The following is a 22,522-nucleotide window of genomic DNA, read 5'->3' as shown; positions in this document are numbered from 1 at the left end:
CAACCCACATCATACTGACAAGTGCACAATGGCAAAATTCCCCCAGATGCCAGCAAGTGACAGAATGTGCTGAAGCGAGTGGAACAGCAGAAAGGCACCCCGGCATGCCAGCTATACTCAAGGTGAGCAGTGATTCTCTCTGAAACAGTGCCAGCACAACGCAAGAGAGCCAGGGCGGACGGAGAGGAAATGCGCTCAGGACTAGCTGTGTGCAGGGTTTTGTTGTAATTGAACTACGCGAAAAATCTGCCTTTCCTAATACTCTTTAGCACATCTTCACTTGTCAGCTGTGAGGCGTGAGAGGCGGGTTTATTATCCGTCTCCGTTTGGAATGTCCCCTCTTCTTTTAATATGCGTTGCTCAAATCCGAACAGAAACTGAAGGCTTCGTCTTTGGAGACCCGTCCCGGCCTGACCATTCGTATTTGACGGCCCCTAAGAGGCGCCGCCTGTGCGGGAGATTTCCAAATAAAGCTATTACTGGGCACAGCCAGCCAGCCACCCATTTGTTTGCCCCTCACGTAGAATGAGAGCAGCATTCAGCCTGGGCCAAGCAGCCACAGAGCCCAGTGTTGGATGCCCACTTTTCTTTCACTGGGCTTTTCTCTCTATTCATCCACCCGTCTGTCCATCCGTCCGCCCGTCCGTCCATCCAACCGGCCGGCCGTCCGTCCGCCCGTCCATTCTCTTTTCTTCTTCCCCTCCACATCCTCTTCTCTTCCCCTGCGAGCCAGATGTGCTTTAAGTTCAGGCCGCAGCTGGATGCATTCGCTGCAGGCGTGGGGGAAGGGGGGGGGGCACGCTGGGCTTTGATAGTGGAGACAGCCATGTTTCGATGGCCTGTCATATTTTGCCCAGGGACCCCAGCCAGGGAGACTTTGAAAAGCATCGCAAGTTTGGGGGGGTTTAAAAGTTCACTTTGTCTCGGTTCTTCTTCTCTCTCTGAGCGGGATATTGATTGCGCCAAACGTGTGGTCTTGGTGCAGAGAAAATGCTCTTCACATGAGCTGTAATTTTTGCTTGTGGCTATACTATAACCTGGTTTTTTTCGGTGTACTGAAAAGCTCTGCATATCTTAGTTGCACATTACTTACAGATCTTTCTAGATGTTACAATCATTTACAGTTGCACAGCTGAAATAAGCCAAGGAAACTAAACTAATGTTTTCCACAAGCTATTTGGGAAGATCAACAATGTATCCACTGGAACAGGCTCCATTCCAGAATTTGGGTGAACTCCGCTCTATAATGTGTAACCGGCAAACTTAGAAAGATCAAGTTGCTTATACGCCAAAAGCCACAAAAAATTCCTGTTTCGTTTTCTCCAAGACCGACAAAAACTGCAGCTGCTACCCCCTGTAGGTCAGACGAAAGAGTTCTTCAGTCTCCCCCTCCTCCGGCTCTCTCCTGCGGGCGGGTCTGACTCCACACAGCCCTCTCTGATAGCATCTCCCTTGCGTGTTTTGACTGCCCGTGCGTGTTGTCTCTGCCCATTTTGCCCTTATCTCTGACGGCTTTCTGCGTGGTACGGCGAGGCCTGCCGAGAGGCCGAGAACTGTCAGGGCGCTGTCATTTACTGCCGGCGGCCACCGGGGGCCCCCGGTGCAATTTCAGCCCCGCGCCGACGACGTGCCATCAGCTGCATTAACTGATGGGAAAATCGAAGAAAGGGGAACGACGAGAGAACTGGACCACGTGCATGGGCCAGGTAGGGAGTCGGGCGGTGCAGGGGGGAGGCAGAGCCATGTGATGCCAGAAAGTGTTTCGGGTGCGCATGCTAAGTGGGTTGGCCGAAGTGAAGCCTGACGTAAAGCATTACTTGTGTGATCTCCAAGCAGTGTGAGCGTGAAATGGAAGCTGCACGTGCCTTCCCACATATATCACAGCTTAGCGATGCCTGACTGCAGCCAGCCTGTTCAAAATCTCACCTCATCTCGGCCTGGGTAGCCTTCCTCGTAAAGCAGTCAAATAAACATATTCTCCCATATATGACCCCCACACCATTAAAAAACTGACATTTCAGGATTAATAACAAGACGTCTCAGCGTTTATGTAGATATGAGACAATAATAAACCTAAAAGGACTGAGCTGAGTGACAGGTGTTGACTTTGCACATGGATCGCATTCAACTCTGAAGGAGTAACTCGAGCCCTGTAAGTTTTGCGAACGTTCATATGGCGCTCAGCTTTTCATCCGCCTCAGAGGGCGTCAGCTCTCTGCATCGCCTTTCCTGTCTGAGGCCTGCGAACTGATCGGATCTCATCGCGGCCATCTCTCAGGTTGGGGTGGCGAGCTGGGGACGTAAACGTCTGTGGAGAGAGGAATGCAGGATCAGATTCCCAGGGTGTAGTAACACAAACAGGCACCAGACAGTGAACGCAAACATGGAGTCCTGGAGAGACAGTGCCTTCTCCACCCATTACATACACACATGACAGGATAAGCACAATGAATTATACTGGAACACACCCTCGGTCTCCTACAGCAATAAAAACGATCACCAATTGATCTGTAGATCACTTCTGTGCGTCATTTCTGCTGCTACAAAGTCATGCCTGCGGTACTTTATGCATAAATATCTGTTAGACGTCAAGTAAGGAATCAGCTTTGGTGCTAAGTTTAGTCATTAAAATCCCAACAGTCCCAAACCTGGCCTTCTCGTACCATGAAATTCACTCTGACACCTCTCAACAGCACTACTCAACATGCCAAAGGGCACCTATCCCAGTAAACTGTGGTTTTTGATCTCACTGCTCATGCAACACACCCTCTCTGGAAACTAGCCAGGACCTCTGTGATGGCTTCTGGCAAAAAGCTACCTTTGAAAGGACTTCATCTAAGCAGATCGTACTTTTCCTCTGTGTAGTCCACTTCAAAGCAATACACCCCCGTAGAACAGCAGCTGAGGAGCTCCTAGAGCTTGAAGAAACACAGAGTCTGGGTGGAAGACAGACCCCAATGGATGAGGCTGAGGCCTGGGTGGATGAGGGACCCAGATAGAAGAAGGACCCAGGTGGATGAGGGACCCGGGTGTATGAGGGGCCCGATGGATGAAGGGCCCTGGTGTATGAGAAGCCCAGATGAATGACTGATCCTGTGTATGGGGCCCAGGTGGATAAGGAGCAACTTTATTAGCTTCCTTTTGAAAGAACTCTGGTGATGTTATTATGTAAGTTCTTGTGACACAGTCACTGTAGAGATCTGAGAGACACTGGTATGGTGAGAAGGAGGATTATAGAAACCACAAGGACTGTGTTCAGTACTTGATGGCTATTGCTACAGTCACTTTATCATAACATCGTATTAGTAATGAAACATAGCAAACAAGGTTACTAATTTTCGGCTGCTATTACTGCTCCTGGCCCAGGGCATTCTCATATCAGCGCTCTCATTTCTGAAGTCTGACAGCAGGGCAAATGCAGTGTGTGACTGCCAGTTCCCCAGAGATGAGTGTAAATATTTAATGCCAGTGCTTAATATCTTCCTTTACGGAAGTGACTTCAAAACACACAGTCAACTTTGTGAATAGTTAATTATGCTGTCTAACATTGTCACAGATGTCACCTGGATGACAAAACCATTAATCGCCTGATATTATTATTATTAATAGTATTTTTAATAGTAATATTATTACTAATGTATGAAGCATTACATTGGATTTAAATGGATGATTGTGAGTGAGTGAACTGGGAACAGAATGTTTCCCGAATGCCACCGAGCTGAAAAATCATCCCCACTATGTTTAAAGTCCACCTCCGAAGGCTCTGCATGTTATGTGGAAGCTAACCCCCCCTCCAGGAGGACATGTTATTGCGTGGCCCGGACTCCCTCCCCATGTCTTCTCTGCTCTAAGCCAGCCCACACCCGGTAGAGGAAGCGCTGTCGAGTGTTCAGACCGGTCTCCGTGCTGTCCTTTTTGTCTGCATGAGGAAGCAGCTAGGATGGAAACCCCCCCTCCTCTTCCGCACTCAGATATGATTTGCGAGTGCCGGAGCGCTTTGACCTTCGGGGGGTCTTCCCCTTGTACTGCGGAGCGGAGATGTGCTAAACAGCGCCCCCTGGTGACCGTGCGTCTCACCGTGGCCAGGGGTGCAGGAAGAACGGGGACATGTGAGCGACTATGGACGACCTTGATCCTGGCCAGAGAACATGCAACCCTGGACAGTGCAGGGTCACTAGCATGGCAGGGGTCACATGACTTCAGAAGTAACCCCCACCAACTCACATTTATGTGCAAGCATCGATATTGACTGGATGGCTCGGTTTTCAGCAGTGACGCATAACAGTAAGAAAACACAGATTCACACATGTGTACGTGGCCCTCAGGGACTTGAGAGTTATCATCCGACAGGAGCTGTCTCACAGCTGAGGTGCGGGCATAGTGCCATCATCAAAACCTTCAATTATCAAGTGCTTTTGAAAACACTCTTCTTTTGACTTGAGTTGTTTTTCCTCTGCGTGTCCTTGAGGAACCCCCACAGGGCTCGCAGGTTCCAAATCACGTTGAGATGAATTTTCTGAAACTAATTGTGGCGACATCTCAATCATATAGCTTTGCTGACCCCCATATGACCCAGGCTTCCATTGGCTTCACTGGGAATGACTATAGGTGGAGGTCACACGGTGGGTTACATCATCCTTGATTCAGTCTATTGACCAGAACCACAGCAAATAATGCCTGTAGCTGAACATGTGCTCTTTGGTGACTGATAAACTTCAACAGGATTGAGCTGGTGCCAAACACAGCCCTATCTGTTACACACGCTTGGTGTCGTGCTTTGCCCTCCAGTCTCTGTTTCTTTACGGTTTGGTGTCTCTGCATGCGAGGGCAGGCGCAGACATCACGCATGGGTAGCTATCCGACAGAGACGCCTTCTTTTTCCGATTGTAGCCTTCATTGTAATTAGCTCTGACCATGGGGGGTTTTCGGTTTTTCCGAATGGGGGTAGCGGCGGTGGTGGTGAGGTGGCATAAGAATGCGTGAACAATTCACAGTCCTGGTCCATTTGAATATGAATCTCCACAGTTACTGACCGTAAACTGTGAAAGACAAAGACTTAAAGGCTTTAAGATTCTACCCAGTTGTACATTCCCTCCTGTTTGCGAGACCCCCACCTCTTGCACTCTCACTAAGAGCGAGGCTCCCTAAAACAGGGCCTGCCTAATGAAGACAATATTGTATTCTTTTCTTTTGAATGACACAGGGGGGACTAGGGGGTTCTCTGGAACACAGCCAAGAACTATGGGACAATGGGGGTTATCCTGAACCAGAGTCTGTCCCGTTTCTCACAAGTACACGTCCTTGTTTCTTTCATTCTTTTAATTTTTTTCCCTCCTATCCCCTAAAAAGCTTGGCTGTGAATGCTTTTTAAAAAGCAAAGCAATGTTGTTGGTTTCAGCCGACTTGCAAGTCGGTGATTTTCAGACGGGGGAAAAAGCACACACATTTAATGATGTCTAGAAAGTCCGTGCTCCCAAATTGGTGTGTAGGACATCCGTAAGATGAAACAACAACGCCGCATGACGTGTACTTTTTGTTTATTTGTCATCCAACTTGTCTTGCTGGCCTTGTTTGGGATCTCAGGGCTGGGACACTGTTCAGCAGGCTTGGTGTGTTTTGCTGGTGTGCATCTTGTGTGTTAATTATCTGCTGTTGAAATGATTAGGGCGTCCTGACAGGCTGCAGTCCAAGGCAACAGTGATTAATGGAGAACCCTGGGACCCCTTATTTTAATAATTAATGGCATAACGTGATGATTGCAGCAAATGCGCTAATGCTATTACACTTGCAAATGAGGTTTCTTGCACAGAAAGAAGCGAAGGCGTTGACTGCATTTCTTTTCAAGCAAATCATGGCGGCCTGTCTTAAATGATTCTTGCATAATTCATAAAATCATGAGCGGTCTGTCGGGACAACATCGATGATGCATGAGGCGCGTGAAGGGGGTGTTCTGCATGTTAAAGTGACACCGGATCTGCTTAACAGGATCCTTCCCCTTGGCCTTTACAGTCCAACACTATAAAAAAAAATTACCCAGGGCTTCCACGCAGCAGCCCCAGTAGTTTCACGCTCCCATTGCACTTTCTAAGAAACTTTCCAGAACGGTTTCTAGCACTGCTCCTTGTCCTTTTGTACGACCCCAAAAGCTCCAGACTTAGTGCACCATCTACTGGTAGGAGCTTTACGGACCCCCACAACCAGCCTTTGAAGTGGTGCTCAGTGCTCCTACAAAAATTGGGAACATCCCAGTGCTTTATGGAGAACAGCCAGATCAGTCTAAATTAAATCTGTGGGGAGTTATTGTGTGATAGTTATGTTGTTTAATTACTGTGGAAATGCTTGTGTCGGACCATACATTGTGTTTTGCGTTAAAACGAGGAGCGACACTATTTGATCTTTCAGAAAGTCCTTTTATTTTATGCTTATGCTTCCTCCAGTCGCTAGGAGTTGGTCCCAGGGACTGAGAAGTCTCAACACCAGAATGCAGGAATAGCAGAGAGCTGCATGAGTCAGGCATGCTGCTTGGCTGAACATGAGAACACCTTCATGTGGGTAAGAAACTACAAGCAGTAAGAAAATGGTTTAGAGTTACAGTTGCAGTTCAAGAGAAGCCATCATAAAAGGGGGGGGGGTGAACAAAACTTCTGAGCTGAACACTTTGTAATTGCACAGACACTGTTTCTGTCAAGAGCCATTACTGAAGAAATGTGGTGCCTGTTCGATAATGTGAGGATTCTAATGTCTCAGAATTAGAATCTTCAGTGAACAGACCCCTGGAATGAAGAGTACTATTCAGTGGAGAATTATTCAATGAAACCACAGAAGTAGCCATAAACTTGATTTGAACCAATAATGTCTTGCACCACAGCGCTGATGCTAGTCCTGACCGCTAACAAACGTGTTTTTCAACTCTTAAGCGTTTCTTAAGATCATACAGCCTGCAAGCAGCACTTGCTGGCATTTGACAATAACGCCATGGTGTATGATATCTGTCTCTGTATGAATCTCTCTCAATGGAGGCGATGTTATTTTTTCCTTTTTATTATTTCACCTTTGCACTGACATTCTATGATTATTGATGATGTCTTCGACCGTGCCGCGTGCCCGGCCTTTGACCGGAGGACACATCTTGTTTCCCACAGATAAATGAAAACATCAGAAGAGCCATATTGATTTCAGCGACTGGAGCAGACATTGTCAGGTGAGGTTTGATTGTTTTCCCTTATGCCTCAAAGAAATAAATTAATTAAATCGAAATAACATCCAATAAACCTAAATAAATAAATAAGCAAATAAATAAACAGCACAGATACGCTCCTGGAGTTTGAGAAGGAAGTGGGTTGGGCTGAAAAGCGATTCCTCTCGGGACCGAAGAGGAGGTGGTGAGGAGGGGTGTGTATGTGTGTGTGGGTGTGTGGGGGGAGCGAATGATGGTTCTGCCAACAACAGCAGCTCATCCTTTCCTGTTCCCAAAGCTTAGCTTCCTGCACCAGGTAGCAGCCAAACACGAACTTTCACTGAGACAGTACGCAGAGGCCCGGGCGAAGCTAGTCAGACCAGATGGAGATCAAGCGGGATGGAGGCTGACATAAGCTGTGCATTAAATGCCTGCTGATGAGATCAAGCTATAGCATCTGGGTGGAATTCGAGCGAGGAGGACACCGAACGACCAGCGGAAGGGAGGCTGAGATTAAAACAATAGCCCTGGAGGAAAAAAAAACAAAAGGCAATTGAAGTCTGCTACTTCAGATCCATAGGCAGCCTCGGGTCCAGGAAGCTGTGACTGAAGAGAGAATGCGAGTGAACTTGCGGCACACTCGCGCGTAGCCCAAGCTCTTCTTCATGTCGAATTCCGCATGGAGGGACAATCTCCGAGTGCTCGCCGTGACCTATTTGTGTATTTGAGCGTGAGAGAAATCTCTGCACCGACTATAGTTCACTTCGCAATAACGTGAAAGCTATTACTGTGCGGAACATTAGGGGTTTGCTTTCTACTTTCATAAGGCTGCATGTGGAATAAGTGATTTTGATGAGCAAAGTATTATATAGAGTATGAGCCGCAATTTGTTGAGAAAGTACTTTGGAAATAGACTCACAAGCTATAAAGAAGCAGGGTGTTTTACAATTGTATTTAATACAGTTAACTATTCACAATAGCAACTAACATTGAAATTTCATTTTTTGCTCCACTGCTTAGCCAAAGGATAAAACTTTAATATGCATTTGATACTGTAGGCTATATCAACTTTAATCATCATAACATTCCCTCATAAAGATGCAATTAGTCCACCGACCAGATTTAACCTTCAAAATCTTTAATGAATTAATGAGTCACAGAATGAACAGAGAACATAGATATGAGATCTATTAGAATCTTTAATTCTGGTGGCATTTACATCACAGCCCTCCAATAGTGAACACACAGTCTGGTCCAATTACTCCTGCATATCTTTCTCTTTTCATTCACTCATGGAAAGGAACAGAAATGCTAGATGAAAACCCCAGTCATCAAAAAGCATCCATATGCACACTGCTTGTGTCAGATCTCATGTATTGTCTATCTGACAGAAATATTGTGCATCTGATGTCAAGTAGAAAAGGTAAACAAGCAAGAATGCTCTACTGACTTCAAATACTGCATGGACATCGTTTCCAGTTTGACCACTGCTTACAAATTAGATGCCAAACTCAAAATCAATTATTTCAATGATACATGAGAGGAACGTATAGCGTTTGAAAGAGATTTTAAAGCCTCATTCAAATATAATTACACATAAATTTTATTTAATTTTATAATTTGTAACACTTTTAAATGTTGAATCCATGCCACAATAATTTCAAAATATGTATTCTTATGTACATCAAACCAGTTTTTTCTTGGTTAATGAACAGACATACATCTGCCAACAGTTCCGAAATATTTAGCAACTTGTACTTTGTGAAAAAATAGTGGTAACACTTTCTATGAATCAATCCATAATACAACAGAACATTAATAAAGGTTCACAAGTACAAACTAGTGCATTCTTATATTCTTTTGCTTTGGAATTATGTTTTCAAAATGATATCACTTTACTTCCAGTTTATGAAGACCATTTACAGTGCTTTGTAAGGAGAATGTAGGACATTTACACAGGGATGGTTTAACAGTTAAATATTCATACTTAAAATTTGTGAAGAGGGCCTATTATGTATTATGTGAAATATGACACAGTGGTTCTATAGGACATCATGTGACAAGAATAAGATGAACCACTGTTTATAACACATCACTTTTTAGTTATAATTGATGCTTTATACATAAGTATGAGGCACAGCAGAGACACCACAGTCTGTGAGGCTTCTGCTGCTGGCTGGCCCCAATCGATCCGCTTGTCCTCAGTGCGACTTTCATCTGCAATGAAGGTATCAGCCAAGGTTCAATAGAAGGTAGCAAGGTGAACAGAAGAAGCTAATGCGCTAAATGACCAGTCCGGGAACAACAGCAGTTATGCATGAGGCACAACAAAGCTGTGTCCAGAATTGTTTCGTGCCCCAAATCTTGAGCTTCTCCTACATATCCCAGAACGCCCATCTTGCCATTTTCACAAACCTGAAAATTCCATTAGCATTATGTGCCATATGCTACATGTTTTTGGAAGGTTCACTAATCAGTGGACCAAAGCTTTTAATAGCCTCGTGTAACCTGTCTCCTTTGACATTGACATGCAATCTACACTACGCTCACCGGGTGCCTGTCATGCTTCATATTGCGGTGAAGATAATTGAATGATAATTGAATGTCTCCAGTCCTCCTGCTCCATGTCATGACGGCCAGAGGCGACTGGGGGTTTATCAGTAGGGGCCTTGGAGCCCCCTGAGGAAGCCAGGATTGATGCACCACTCAGGGGAAGAGAAAAGAGGTGCCAGTGCTGGGTAATGGTACCCCCACCTGAGACTCCCTGCTCGCATCGGATGCTACGCTACAGAGCAGTCAGTGGAGAAATGTCATATCGCTCCCATCCAAACCAGACAGACCTAGCACAAACAGATTAAAGGAAGAGGAGGTAGGTAAGAAAATGTATTCTGCTGACGGTGGCTTCCACACTCATGGATCACAGAGGGATGCGTACAGCTTCAGAAAGTGCCAACCAAAGTATCCCCAGGCTTGCTATAATCAGGTCGGGGTGTGGGTTGCCATGTTGCTCAGCCATGTGTGTTTCTTTAGTGTTTTCCATCTTTTCATGCCTGTGCAGCACTATTTCAAAGACCCCGCAAAATTGGCCAATGTCCTAAACGCACTGATCAAATGCTTGCCTAACACAGATACACACACGCGCGTGCGCGCAAACACACACACACACACACACACACACACACACACACGCGCGCACGTATGCACAGATGCTCCCCTGTGCAACAAAATCACTTTTCCTGCAAATCATGTTACACTTCTCCAATACACGCGGCAAATCCGTCAGCGCTCGTGCCTGTCCCGCTTGACTCTCCTGGATCTGAAGCGCATCTCAGACAGCTTGGAGTTGATCCCGGTACCAATCTGGCCCTTCCGTGCCAACGGGAAGCGTGCCAGCGTGGCATCTGCGGAGGGAGAGAGTGACACGACAACAACAGTTGGAGGCGGACGAGCAAGATGGAGAGAGATGGAGCATGGAGGGGGGGACACAGCAGCTCCACAGCACTGCCAGCGCTGTCAGACCATTAAAATGCCAAATGATGATGAATGAGAGGGGATGGGCCTGTCGGAAATAGCACCCATCGTCACGCTCACCCCTCTCAATTCTCATTAAGCTTCCAAAGACCCCCTCCACCCCCTTCATATCCAGAAAGATGTTGCCTGTCTCAGATGGATGCTGATACCATGCACGAGCCAGTGGTAGAAAACAAAGCACTGCATAACAAACAAGTAGCGCAGAAAAATGTGCAACAGGCACTCTTGTCCATAGAGGAGAAACGCTTGCGTTTTGCTCACTTGTGAAATCGCAATCTGGGACAGAAGCAAGAGCTCTTGATGAATGCCTGCCTTGCTTTGCCAGTCAATGATTTTTGCAGACATCATGGCCGGCACTCCACTCATGGAGTGGGTGACCTATGACCACAGCGGCAACCACCACTGTCAGAACAAAAGCGGTGAAGTGACCAGTCATATTCAAGTACGTGCTTGGGCATGTATCGAAATGGGTCTTTTCACAAAAATCCTCTACATCAGGGGGTCAGCATAATGTGAGATCACACCAGGAAGTGTAAGTCATACTGAGGTGATCGAACTGCCAGCTGAATGAAACAAAAAAAAGGTCTCATAATTGATCTATGACGACTACAGGGCACATTCCCCATGACATAGCCTTCCCTTTAGAGACCCCTGGTGGCCCACATGTCTGAAAATCATACTGGAAAGTGCCGATTAATGTGAAACAGGGAGGGGGACAACATATCTTTTAGTATCTTGCTACGCCATAGGGCATCAGAGACAGTGTCAGAAAAGGCAGGGGAAGGATCACTTTAGGTACACTCAGACAGGAAGACTTATTATTATTAAGTAAGATTTGCAGGTTTAAACACACTAATAGCGTGCGATTGTTTGTGGACGGGGCCCATAAGCTATTAAAAGCAGTCTGAACTGTGGTCAGTGTGGTGCTTACTGTAAATGGCGTTCAGTTTGTCCGGGTCCAGGGGGGCGAGGTGATCTGTGTACGACGGTCTCCGGCTCCTCCCCCCTCTGAGGTTGCTGTTTAAAAGCGTGTCCTTGTCAAAAACCCCTAGCAACAGAGCTCGCACCATTGCTGTGGGTGAGCGTGCCATATTGGCGGCGCGCCAAGCGTTTTCTGCACAGAAAATGCCCGAACCTGGGCATACCTCCACCTGTCGGATCTACACACAAACATCACAGGGTGGCAGGGGTTGAGCAAAACTGAATAAATAAAAAAGTGAGAGCATAACCAGGCAGAAAGAAATGGAAAAGTACAAAAGCCAGCGAGAGACACAGGAAGACATCTCAGCAGGCCCTGTCTAACTGAGTGAGAGAGAGAGAGAGAGAGAGAGAGAGAGAGAGAGAGAGAGAGAGAGTGAGAGAGAGAGAGAGAGAGAGCGAGAGAGCGTGTAATTCTTGGGAAGCTTTCGATCTGAACACTGATGGAAGCCCCTCTTGGCCACCCTCCCCCACCGCAGTGAAGCAGGAGCCAGAGGCCCCGTAAGGCCAGGGGCCCCCTAAGGCCGGGCCACTGCCGTAGCCAGGACAAAGAGCGCGTGCGGGGGAAGGCGGAGTCTCCGATTGTTCACCACCTTCCCCAGAAACTCACTGCCAATCACCACTGACATTCATTCTCCTGATCAGTGAACACGCAAAAGACTAAAAAGCCTTTTCCCAGCATTACATAGCAGTAAAAATGGATATCTGGGTGGACTTACATTGTACAATAAGATATCAGTCGGTGTTGATTATCAGCCTTTTTTCATTTTCATTTACACAAAAGATGCCTCTGTAGCATTACGGTGTCCAAAGATTTCCTTGTTAAATATACATATGTTACATATTGCATCTATAATGCAAAATGTCTATTCAGTTTATAATACACAGAATGTTACACAGAGATGAGAAGCAAATACTGAGTGTTCTTTGCACTGTTCTTCTGTTGTTTAGAACATATTCTCTTTCTCTCTCTCTCTCATTCAATCAAGTTGAGCTAATGTACTTGTGACAGTAGGAGGGAGACTGAGCTCTTACAGGCGTGCCAGTTTGAGCCAGCGGTCTGTGCTCGTTGCAGGACGAGGCCGAGTCCGACGTGCTACACGGTGAGCTGAGGTATAGATTCTGATCATCTTCTGCGATGGCAGCCGTGCACAGAGCTCCGTCCACCTCTGCTGTCGGCTCAAACATAACCCCATCAGCTCCATTATGGCAGCCGGCCATTTTGTGTCCAAAGCTGCCAGTTTCCATAATCATTTCATGCTGAACACCCTTTATGGCTGCAGAGAGCGATGATGGAAGGCTGCAGCTCTGATCTTTGTACTGCAAGGCCGAGTAGCCGTGGAGTGCACCGGTGCCGGACCCAGACATGGCAGGAGAAGAATGGTGGTGGTGATTGGCTTGCCCGGCACTGCTGGTTAAAGTCTGCCACATGGTCGACAAGAGGTGGGGTATCTCTGAACGTCAACGGCAAAGGGGAAAGAGGGCAAAATCATGTATTAAATTATTTTTTCCAGGTTTTTCCAGGCAGAATTAGCATGAATAATTTAGGATTAGCGTTAATTTGTGCCCCCAAGAACCCCAGAAGTTCCCCACATCAGTACGCCCATGACATCCATTTCATTGATTCCAAAACTTATCTAATTGGAATTCCTTAATAACAAGATAATTACCCAACAGCACTTTTTTTTTAATTTACACTAATTAAACCATGGTATGAGCGACTGTTGCTCCTCACCCTTGACGAGCAGATCTTTGAGACGCCGGTTTTCGGCTGCCATCTCAGCCTTCTCTCTCTCCAGTACATGCACTCGCGACCTGAGGAAGTGAACCTCCTCCGCAGTGTTGGTGTGGAACATGTGGGGCTCGGTTTTCATGTTCAGCTGATAACCCTGCAACGGAGGACTCCACTTTAAGCTCATCGCAACTCTGAACTGTATTACTAGAAAATGGACAGAATATAAAAACATGATCATTACATTTCTGAAACAATTGCAAAAGTTTTAAAACCCTTTTAGCTAAATAGGTAACAAAAGGTTTTTATAATTTTTAAGCACCCAATTATTCCCTTCATTCACGGTCAAAATCACTGACATTTAAATACAGAAAAACACGCAGTAATAACTATAAAAATTATTACAATTTAGCGAGACTTTTTCACAGTAAAATTATGACAGGGATGGCAAATGATGCTGTTGTGTCAAGGCACGATAGATTTTAGTCAAGCTGACATTTTCCATAATTACAACACATTAAAATACATTTTAGGTCAAGAGAACAACATTTCACATCACACTGTGGGACAACATAGGGCAGGTAGGGGAGGAAGAATTACCCTAATTGTTTCTGTATTGCCACAGTGACAATTACTGTTTGCTTCACCAAGGAAGAAAAATGTCACTCACAAAATTTGGAGGACAAGATGAACAAGAAGATTGAATTAAGTTCTATTGTTCAGAGACTTATCTGTTTTTCAAAGCTATCAGCTATTTCAGGAAAATAAAATGTCTGAAATTACAGTCATTCCCCGAAGGGAGAAGGCAAAAAGGGCCAAATATTCTAATCTGTCATCTTACTCATTAATATGCAAATTGAATCGTGTTTAGTCAATCATTTTATGGTGCGAGTTAGGTTTTAATATGCCACATCATATTTGAAGAGATGCAGAAAACATTACATTGATGCTGTTTCAATTTGAATATTAATGAGGTTTACATCACATACCATTTCAGATTTAACAAGTCCATGCATTTATTAAAGTGCACATAAACATCTCTGCTTGATGAACTCAAACAGGGCAAAGCCATTTTTGGATAAACCTAATAGCATTTGGTGTTAAACATTTCCGTCTCAGGAAAAATTCAAACCCAGCACACTGAAACCACCAATACACAATGATTACAATGAGTTTACAATGAATTACCACAGTGTCTGAGAATAGCATTGGAGATTAGGATTTGTACACTGGGTGTTTATGGCCAATGGCTTCTTTTGCACACTGTATGACCCTTTTTGATATGACTAATCAAAAAATTAAGGCCAGAGTAAGTTTCATTAATGAGTAGTTGGCTTGTGATTTGCCAGCAAACAACTTGGGCATATAAATGCTGAGCAGAAAGAATCCTTCCTCTAGTTACAGCTGTCTGCATTATCACTGTGGCGCTAAAGCCAAAAACATGTAGCTACTGTTTATACACTTATATTCTATGAAGTCAATGAATGGAATGTTTCCCCTGTTGAAATACTTGATAAAGAGAATTAGGGTTACTTTTGATAATGAACAGACCGAGAGAGAGAGAGAGAGAGAGAGAGAGAGAGAGAGAGAGAGAGCGAGAGAGAGATACGTATCCATATAATACGTAAAACACTTATTATTATTGCACACTGGACATAAATGACTGCACAGACATAGTGTAGCCCAGATAAATCATGCAGTTAGCAGAACGACCGCACACTCTCTCTCTCTCCCGCTGGAGCGAAATATGCAGATTACAACGATACAATGATTTACAACGTGATGTGGTCAAGATTAGAATAGTCTTGTCATATTTAATGCTACACCTGAGATTAGTTAGTGAATTTGCGGCAATCTTACATAGCTCTCAACAGCACCACTCCGCACCATTTGGCTCGGTATGCACTCCCTCGGTCGAACCTCAAACCCGAACTGTGCGGACCCGACATCGGACACTCCCTGCATATTTTCCGACGGGTGGAACTGATTAAAAAGAGATTGTTTTCAGTGAACCATCCATATACAGATACCGCAATATCGCTAAAAAAAGGTTTTCTATTGAATTCAACAAGCCCATAATGCCGTCAATAGACACTTCCTGTATTCTGAAAGGTACTAGTGGAAATGTAGTGTCTCTCAGAAACTCTTATTAACGTCATACCTTATTTTTGCTATTTGAATGGTCAAACCATAATCCCTGAGTATTAAAGGTGCCAATTAACTTTACATGTTGATATATGTATTTTCTACTTGAAAATTATTTTAACCCAACACAATACGGCACACATTTGACTCAATTTCCCAGAGTCCCTTGGAGTTTTGTACATGCTCAGTGTGCTATCTGTTTGATAACATGTCAACACACACACAGACAAATGTCACCCTGCGGTGAAGTTGAGCCAATAGTACCACCCTGTTTGGTTTCTTCGTCATGCTCGGTAAGACATGATTCACCTAAATTAAGTTAAATGACTCTCCTCACTGAAAGATGTTATCCATTTGTATTTAGCGCTACAATTGGGTGAGTACTGGACTGGCTGTGTCTAAATGCACGACACATGGCTACCTCTCCAAATGTCAACAAAACACAATGCCGTTAGTATGTGCGGGGAATGACGCTTACCTAAAATGCGCGGACAAAATGTTTCAAATGTCATTTTAAAATCCCGCAGCTAAGGGCTGCGAGACAGTCTGACATTTTGCAGCGCGCTCAACGCTTAGGTCTCGCGAGAATTTATATAAAGAACTTCAACCCTGAACGTACGAAAGGCGATCTGTCTCACTTCAAGGGACGTTATAATTGTAGGAGACAACACCGGGACAAGGTTGCAGTCATTCAGACTCATCACACTGTCTGCACGGTTCTTACTCGCACCTAGCTGATATATCAGACGGGCAAAAACCAAAATGTAGCATGTCTGGTGGCTCCTGGCTAAGATACACTAGACAGGTGGGTGCATTGTCCGCTTGGTTTATGTCAGAATTGTTGTAGTGTTATTGGTTCTCTGCTTTTGTGGCAGCGATGTGGCCGGGTTGTACCAGTGGCGTCGCAACATTGTAGTTATTTTTCACAACACTTAAGATCCCAAACAAGGTGAATCAATACTAAGCTGTTACCACTCAGTCACAGTATCGGCATGACCAGTTGAATCATACTGGCAGATTACATCGGATCTCCCGTATCTTGGTGGATTGCGATTCATTTGTCTTATTCTAAAATCTGAACTTAAGTTCATAACTTTAGAGCTTGCATTAAAGCCTGATAGTTTCTTGTGGCTTATGACAATAAGCTAAATCTGTAGAGCATATTTCAGTAGGATCATTATAAGGGCTGTTCCCGAGAAAGGAGATCCTTTTTCTCCTTCATCAGTTGTAGCTAGCAGTCTCTAAGGAAGACATATTGATTATGTCTTTGGAGTGCATCTGACACATCACATTTGGGCTTTGCTGATCCCCGCAAGAAAGGGATTTGGTCTGAGAGAGCTGACTGATGCTTGTCTGAGAAAACGAGAATGAACTGAGAAGCATGCCTTCACCCCTGGACAAGACATCCCCTGCAACAGTGACATCATCTCCGCTGACAACCCTGTCACACAAACCTGTTTGTAGATTGACTCAGCTTCTTGGTGTATTCAGTGCCTGACAGAGCATGTCACCTTACCAAGGGAGCAAAATATCCAACAGTATTGGGGTCATCAGAGTTTAATTCAGCAGAAGTTTTAAGCATGTGCTTAATTCAGTTTTGCAGTGTAATGCTTTTTGCTCGCGACAGTTTTGTTCATAATTCACAGCTGTGGATGCTTAGGCGTGTATTGTGTGTGTCTCTGGAGAGGAGCAGTCAGGTAATGTAGGTCAGGAAGACAGGTTTGCTTGCTAATGCTTTGAAAGAGAGGATGTAGCTGAACTCCTTGTTACAGCACCTTCTCTCGTGAGTATCAGAGAATCTGTGCTGGGTGTTTCTGCTCTTCACATGCTGCAATAAGCCTATTCCTTTGCAAAAGATGTCTACTTATCGCTGGACCCTGCAATACGATTATCAGAAATGTCTACATTTATTATTCTTCAGATAGCAGTGTGACTCATAAAAAAAAAGAAAAAACACCATAATCCCATTTTGTCGGTTCTGCTCATATACTGTCACAGTTACATATCATGGAAATGTAGCAGCATGCAAGGAGACCAAATGCCTATTGGCTCCCACCAAGTTGCATATGAGTGTTCTGATGAGTTACACAAGTTCTCTCACACAGACAGTTGTTTCTGTCATAACCTACACTTGTGTTTAGGCAAAAATCATATTGATATATGTAGCTTTATAACAGCAATATCATATTTTGTCCATATGGTGCACACCTAAATCTTGTGCAGCTTTTGCCTGATCAGTTTTAACAATAAGTCAAAAAAAATACAACATTATATTTTTAACTGCAGCAGCCAGATGAGCTGATGTCTTACAATCAAACTCTTTTGTATATTGGAAAATGTCATAGGAAATCGAAGAGATAGCAACAGTTTATGCCTCAAACATTCAGAAGACGTCTTGGTCTTTTTGACATCTTAATTCATATCAGTGGACATGGCAGAGATTCTGAGTAAACTGCCTAATCAGCTATAAAATGCGAGGTATTTCCTCTACTCTACTGTGCTGGAGAGAAGTACTGGAGTGACAGTGGATATCTGCTCAAAGTGGAAGTGATCAGTGGGGTCAGGCAGGTCTGCTCCTGAACTGGTGGGGGGGGGTTCAGAGACAGCGAGACAGACGCCAGTGCACTCCTGGGACAGGGGCATGTGGGGAGAGGATTATTTACTCACTGTGTTTGGAGTCCAAAGAGAGAATAAATTGCTATTGATTTTTTGGCCCATTGCAACTAAGTGTCTTTCCTGCCTTTGTACTGACTGTGGACTAAGAATAATTTCCTCTGATATGTATCCACATTTGTCTTATCCTTTTCCCCCCCGTGTATGCACCAGGCGCTTGTTGGTATTCAAGCCTGTGAGCTGGAGTGTGAGCGGAAGTCAGTGTTTCCTCTTTAAGCTGATAGCACGGGGGTAGAGGCTATAGGCTATAGAAGGAGCTCTGTGGAGAACTGGGCAGTGTTCTAGAATTATAATGGCCAGAGCTGCTGGCGGCTCTGTGATTCTGGGGATTCAGAACACGTGAAAGGCAAAGACCACAGTGAGGGTATCCAGCGTTTGGGTGACGTGAGTATGGTGCTCAGGTTCCATAGTAGTTTGTCAGTTAACATGATCTGTACAACACCAGTCAAAAGCTTGGACAAATATGATTGAATGAAGGCTAAATATGAATCTCAAGCCCCATGCTTGAATAATATATAAATACTGAAACATATAAATAGTGATTTATATATCATACCTACATATACCTATAAATTATTTCTAGAATAAACATTTTAAATGAAAAAATATATATTTTTAAAGTCTCCTCAAAAAGTAGCCTAGTTTTCATTTATAGATAATCCCTTAGGCAGCAGTTACTCAGTGTGTGAGAACGTCTAAGATTGGGAAAATCATCCCATGTGTCTACCACAAGGGTCTTTTTGAGAGAATGCCAGTTATGTACAAAGATGTCATGAAGGCAAAGAGTGACTATTTTGAAGACTCTAAAAAGGTAGTGTGTGTGTGTATTTGTTTAACCCTTTTTTGTTACTGCATAATTCCAAGTGTTATATCATTGTTTTGATATCTATCCTGTTAAGGTGTGTCCAAATGTTAGACCTGTACTATACTGTTATAAATGTCACATATTTAATTCCTAAACTACTTAAGCCTTTCTGTGAGCAGTGGACTTTTTTTTAAAGGTGATGCAGAGAAACGTTGCCTGTCTGATTGGGAATATGGAAGGAATTCAACCTTCATTTTAATCACACATCAATATTCAATAGCTCCTTAGGTGCTTTATCTATCTGAAGCCTGCTATGTCTTTTCAGTCATATTTCCATTTATTGGGTTCACCTGAGGCACAGAAAAAAAAGGAGACCTTGAGAAATCGGGGCTTTGGCGCATGCTGGCAGAAAGGAAATTGGCGTGTCAATCACAAGGTTTCATATCTCCAAGCTAGCTGTCATGAGAATGAGAGAAATGGATGGTGAAAGGGGAAATAGGGGGAAAAAGACTAGCAATAAATAGAGAAGTGTGGAGAAAGCAAGTGAAGGGGACAGATACTCCACTAGACTTGGTGAGTACTGCTGTCTAATTACAGCAGAAACCACTACAGCCCCCTCTGAAATTGAGCAAGATAACGAATGTATTCCTGTCAGTCAATACTACTGATAGTGTTGAGGAGGTGTTTAGGGGACAAGGTATTGTTGCTTTATTTTGGTGTCTGTCCTTTGCTCACCTTGAAGGATTTACAAGTTCACATCAGCCTGAAGAGTTGCCATTTCACAAAATATAGGCCTAGCAGAGGTTCGGTTGCTGGCAACAAACTAGACTTTGGCAGGAAAAAATGCCTTATATTGATCAATCTTTAAAAAGTCCATTTAGTGTATAAGGTATGTATTGATTTCTAACAATAAATAGGAAACATCATCCGAATGTCACCATCAGACTGTATTCCTGGCAGTCAATCCTACTATTAGAAGTCTCTGAAAGGTCAAAAATATTAACCCTTGTGCATGCGCTTGTGCATGCATTGACCTGCATGTAGACAATGTCCTGAGCAGAGCAGTACTCTGGCTTTTCTGCAGTAGAAGCTAATCAGATCTTTGCTCTAACATGTGATGGCCACCTTAAGTGAATACCTTCTGGCCAGGGCCCCCGTTTTGTATTTTTATTTTTTATTTTTTGCTGATGTGGGGTGTGTATGCAGGGCTCTAGACGTCTGGTCATTGATGACCAAGCGAACAGTTACAAATGATCAATCCTGAAAATGATTTTGCAATCTCTTCTGACTAATGTGCCCAACTAATACATTTTTGAGGAAAACAAATGCCATTTGATTGAGCCAAATGTGTTGTTAACATTTAGGTAAGGCAAATTCTTTTAGAATGGTATAGCAGTAAAAAAAAAAGAAAAAAAAAAGAAAAAGCAGGATTAGTAAAATGACAAAATATAACTACTGAGCATAATCTGCCAAAGGACCTTTAATATACAAATATTCAGATAAATAACTATTCTAGCCAGAATACTCTCATAGGTTTTGTTCAGAATAATTCAACAAAAATGCTCAGAATATTAAAATGAATGTAAATTGACTTATTTTATTGTTTGGGAATACTCTGATGCAGTGAAGTGTTTATGGAGGGTTATTGGAGTTCACTTGTGTATCTTTACTTTTTCATCCAAAGGCCCCAAATCTGCTCCTCACAGACCTCAGCCATAAACTGTGATTGTGTATGTGTGTGTGTGTGTGTGTGTGTGTGTTTGTGCATACACACGTCATAGTATATGCTGCTTTTGGATTGAACCCCAAGGACCCCAATCCCATTCTTTGAGCACTTCACTTTGATCCATTTTCCCTGAATTAATGTTTTATTGTTTAGTCAATGATTAGACCCTCGAATAATTTCATGGTTCGGTTGCACCGGTGAATGAATAGCCACCTGAAACACTTGGGCCCCTTTTTCCGAATGCCTTGCTTTATAATTAAAAGCTGAGGATGAGGCCTGGAAAACAAATTCTGTCTGAAATTGGAATTGGTTCCATGGGCACATGCAAATATGTGCCAGCGGCAAAACAGGACGCAGATGAGATGGCTGCTGAAAAATGGCGGGAAATGGGAGGCAAACCTGGCAAATGTGACAGATCAGGGCAATGAATGCAGCTATTCGAGTGACACACGAGCTTGTTAACAATCAGAAATGCTTTTTTGTGTGGGTTTGCAGATATTCCACTACCCCAGGATACTTATATTTTTTACAGGGATGCATTTTTCTTAGATGGAGGCAGAAGTTGCTTCTGAAATTGTGAAACCACTGAGTACAACTTTTCCTATCCACCACATCCACTCTTGCACCACATGCTGCCCACTTGTCTTCCTGTCCTCCAAGAACTCTCCAGTGACCTTACTAGCAGCCTACCCTTGACCCCAACAATATTGCAAACTACAGACCTGTCTTGCTGCTGTCATTTCTGTCCAAAAACCCTGGAATGGGCAGACATGGAACAAGTACCATTTCCAGGAGAAAAATCTCTTGGACAGCTTGGCTAGAAGGCCAGACATTCCACTGAAACTACTCGCTTGCAAGCCCTGAGGCTCTTTCCACAGCCTGGGAGAACTCTTATGTCTTCAAGCCTGATCTTGCTTGATTTGTTTGCTACTTTTGACATAGTGAAATTTGAATCTCATCATATTTTAAGGGTTAATCATACAAGGTATCATGGAAAGAACCACTTTCAGCGCCTCGTATTGTTACAGCTAATGTTCCCCAAGATTCAAGCCTTACTCTTGGTCTTTGCGCAAAATAAATTGTTGAGCTCAGTGATCAGTTCACACACTGATGATACACGATGGTATATCTTCTTTTTTCTTCAGTTTGCATGTCTTGCCAAGTATAACTAATGACTTATGTGACATGCTCTTCATTGATGTAGATCCATCATTTGAAAATGAAACATGACGAGATGGAACTGATCCCATAAAACATTCAGTCACTGTCGACGCACTCAGGGTTCATCCCTCGCATACTGCTGAGAGCCACAGGGTAGTTCCGGATGGTTAGATCTACTACTAGACCTGTCTACTACAGCACAGCATTAGAAGACAACAGAAGCTGCCCAAGTTCTCCTGCAAGCCTTGGTCATGTCCAGACCGGACTACTGCAGCTACCTTTGGTTGGCCTTTCTTTTTATGCTACTGGTGTTTATGCTACTGCATCCAGCACCCACCTGGTCTGTTAGCTCCCAGATTACTCTCACAGGGCACCTTTAATGAGATCACTCCACAGACACTCCGTGGCAGCAAAGGTGGCTCAGCTCTGCTCTGCCTCCAAACCATGGTTCAAAACTATCCCACTGTATGGTAAAGCAGATCCTTAAATTCCCAACATTTTTTTTTTCCCCCTAAAAGTATGCTGCCAGGATAAACATCTTAGGCCCGATCTCATTCTTACATTTAGCTGATGCTTTTTATCCAAAGCGAGTTA

At 44.0% G+C, this 22,522-nt stretch overlaps 2 protein-coding genes across 14 annotated transcripts in view; one reads left to right on the top strand and one right to left on the bottom strand.

The window, feature by feature from the left end:
- Positions 1-8,294: 8,294 nt before the first annotated feature.
- LOC113572721 (uncharacterized) lies at positions 8,295-16,172 on the bottom strand. Of its 7 annotated transcripts, none has more exons than XR_014126288.1 (6): positions 15,279-15,511; positions 13,422-13,575; positions 12,722-13,140; positions 11,640-11,868; positions 9,728-10,578; positions 8,295-9,394 (listed from the first exon to the last, which is right to left on the bottom strand). XR_014126288.1 is itself a non-coding variant. In XM_081724136.1 (6 exons), the coding sequence occupies exons 2-6, from the start codon at positions 15,381-15,383 to the stop codon at positions 10,457-10,459; spliced, it is 1,029 nt and encodes a 342-aa protein (XP_081580262.1). In that variant the 5' UTR covers positions 15,384-15,401; positions 16,042-16,171; the 3' UTR covers positions 8,295-10,456. The 7 variants fall into 7 exon arrangements, 5 of the variants coding, with proteins under 5 accessions (XP_081580262.1, XP_081580265.1, XP_081580264.1 ...); XR_014126289.1 differs by having other exon boundaries at positions 9,932-10,578; XM_081724136.1 differs by adding an exon at positions 16,042-16,171 and having other exon boundaries at positions 8,295-10,578; positions 15,279-15,401.
- Positions 15,764-22,522, top strand: part of prkn (parkin RBR E3 ubiquitin protein ligase) — a 56,039-nt gene continuing 49,280 nt past the window's right edge. The window contains exons 1-2 of one of the 7 annotated variants that reach the window (XM_081724130.1): positions 18,522-18,620; positions 18,970-19,047. In XM_081724130.1, coding sequence (XP_081580256.1) covers positions 18,985-19,047 — 63 coding nt within the window. In that variant the 5' untranslated portion in view covers positions 18,522-18,620; positions 18,970-18,984. Of the gene's footprint in view, positions 15,857-18,521; positions 18,621-18,673; positions 19,048-22,522 lie in introns of those variants that run through there. The other 6 variants (XM_035531398.2, XM_027002518.3, XM_081724132.1 and 3 more) reach the window with 6 other exon arrangements.

The sequence above is a fragment of the Electrophorus electricus genome, chromosome 12 (genome assembly GCF_041902795.1).
Source record: "Electrophorus electricus isolate QZ-2024a chromosome 12, ASM4190279v1, whole genome shotgun sequence".
In the NCBI taxonomy this organism is placed as follows: domain Eukaryota; kingdom Metazoa; phylum Chordata; class Actinopteri; order Gymnotiformes; family Gymnotidae; genus Electrophorus; species Electrophorus electricus.
Note: the sequence above shows the minus strand (reverse complement) of the source record. Positions and strands in the feature narration are given on the sequence as shown.

What these genes read in the sequence shown, in the direction of transcription:
- LOC113572721 (XM_081724136.1), bottom strand. Translation starts at nt 15,383, where the DNA reads ATGCAGGGAGTGTCCGATGTCGGGTCCGCACAGTTCGGGTTTGAGGTT. An exon ending in GTGGTGCTGTTGAGAGCTAT is followed by an intron (nt 13,576 to 15,278) that starts GTAAGATTGCCG and finishes CCTCCGTTGCAG; the next exon opens with GGTTATCAGCTGAACATGAA. An exon ending in TGGCTCAAACTGGCACGCCT is followed by an intron (nt 11,869 to 12,721) that starts GTAAGAGCTCAG and finishes GTTTGTGTGTAG; the next exon opens with ATCCGACAGGTGGAGGTATG.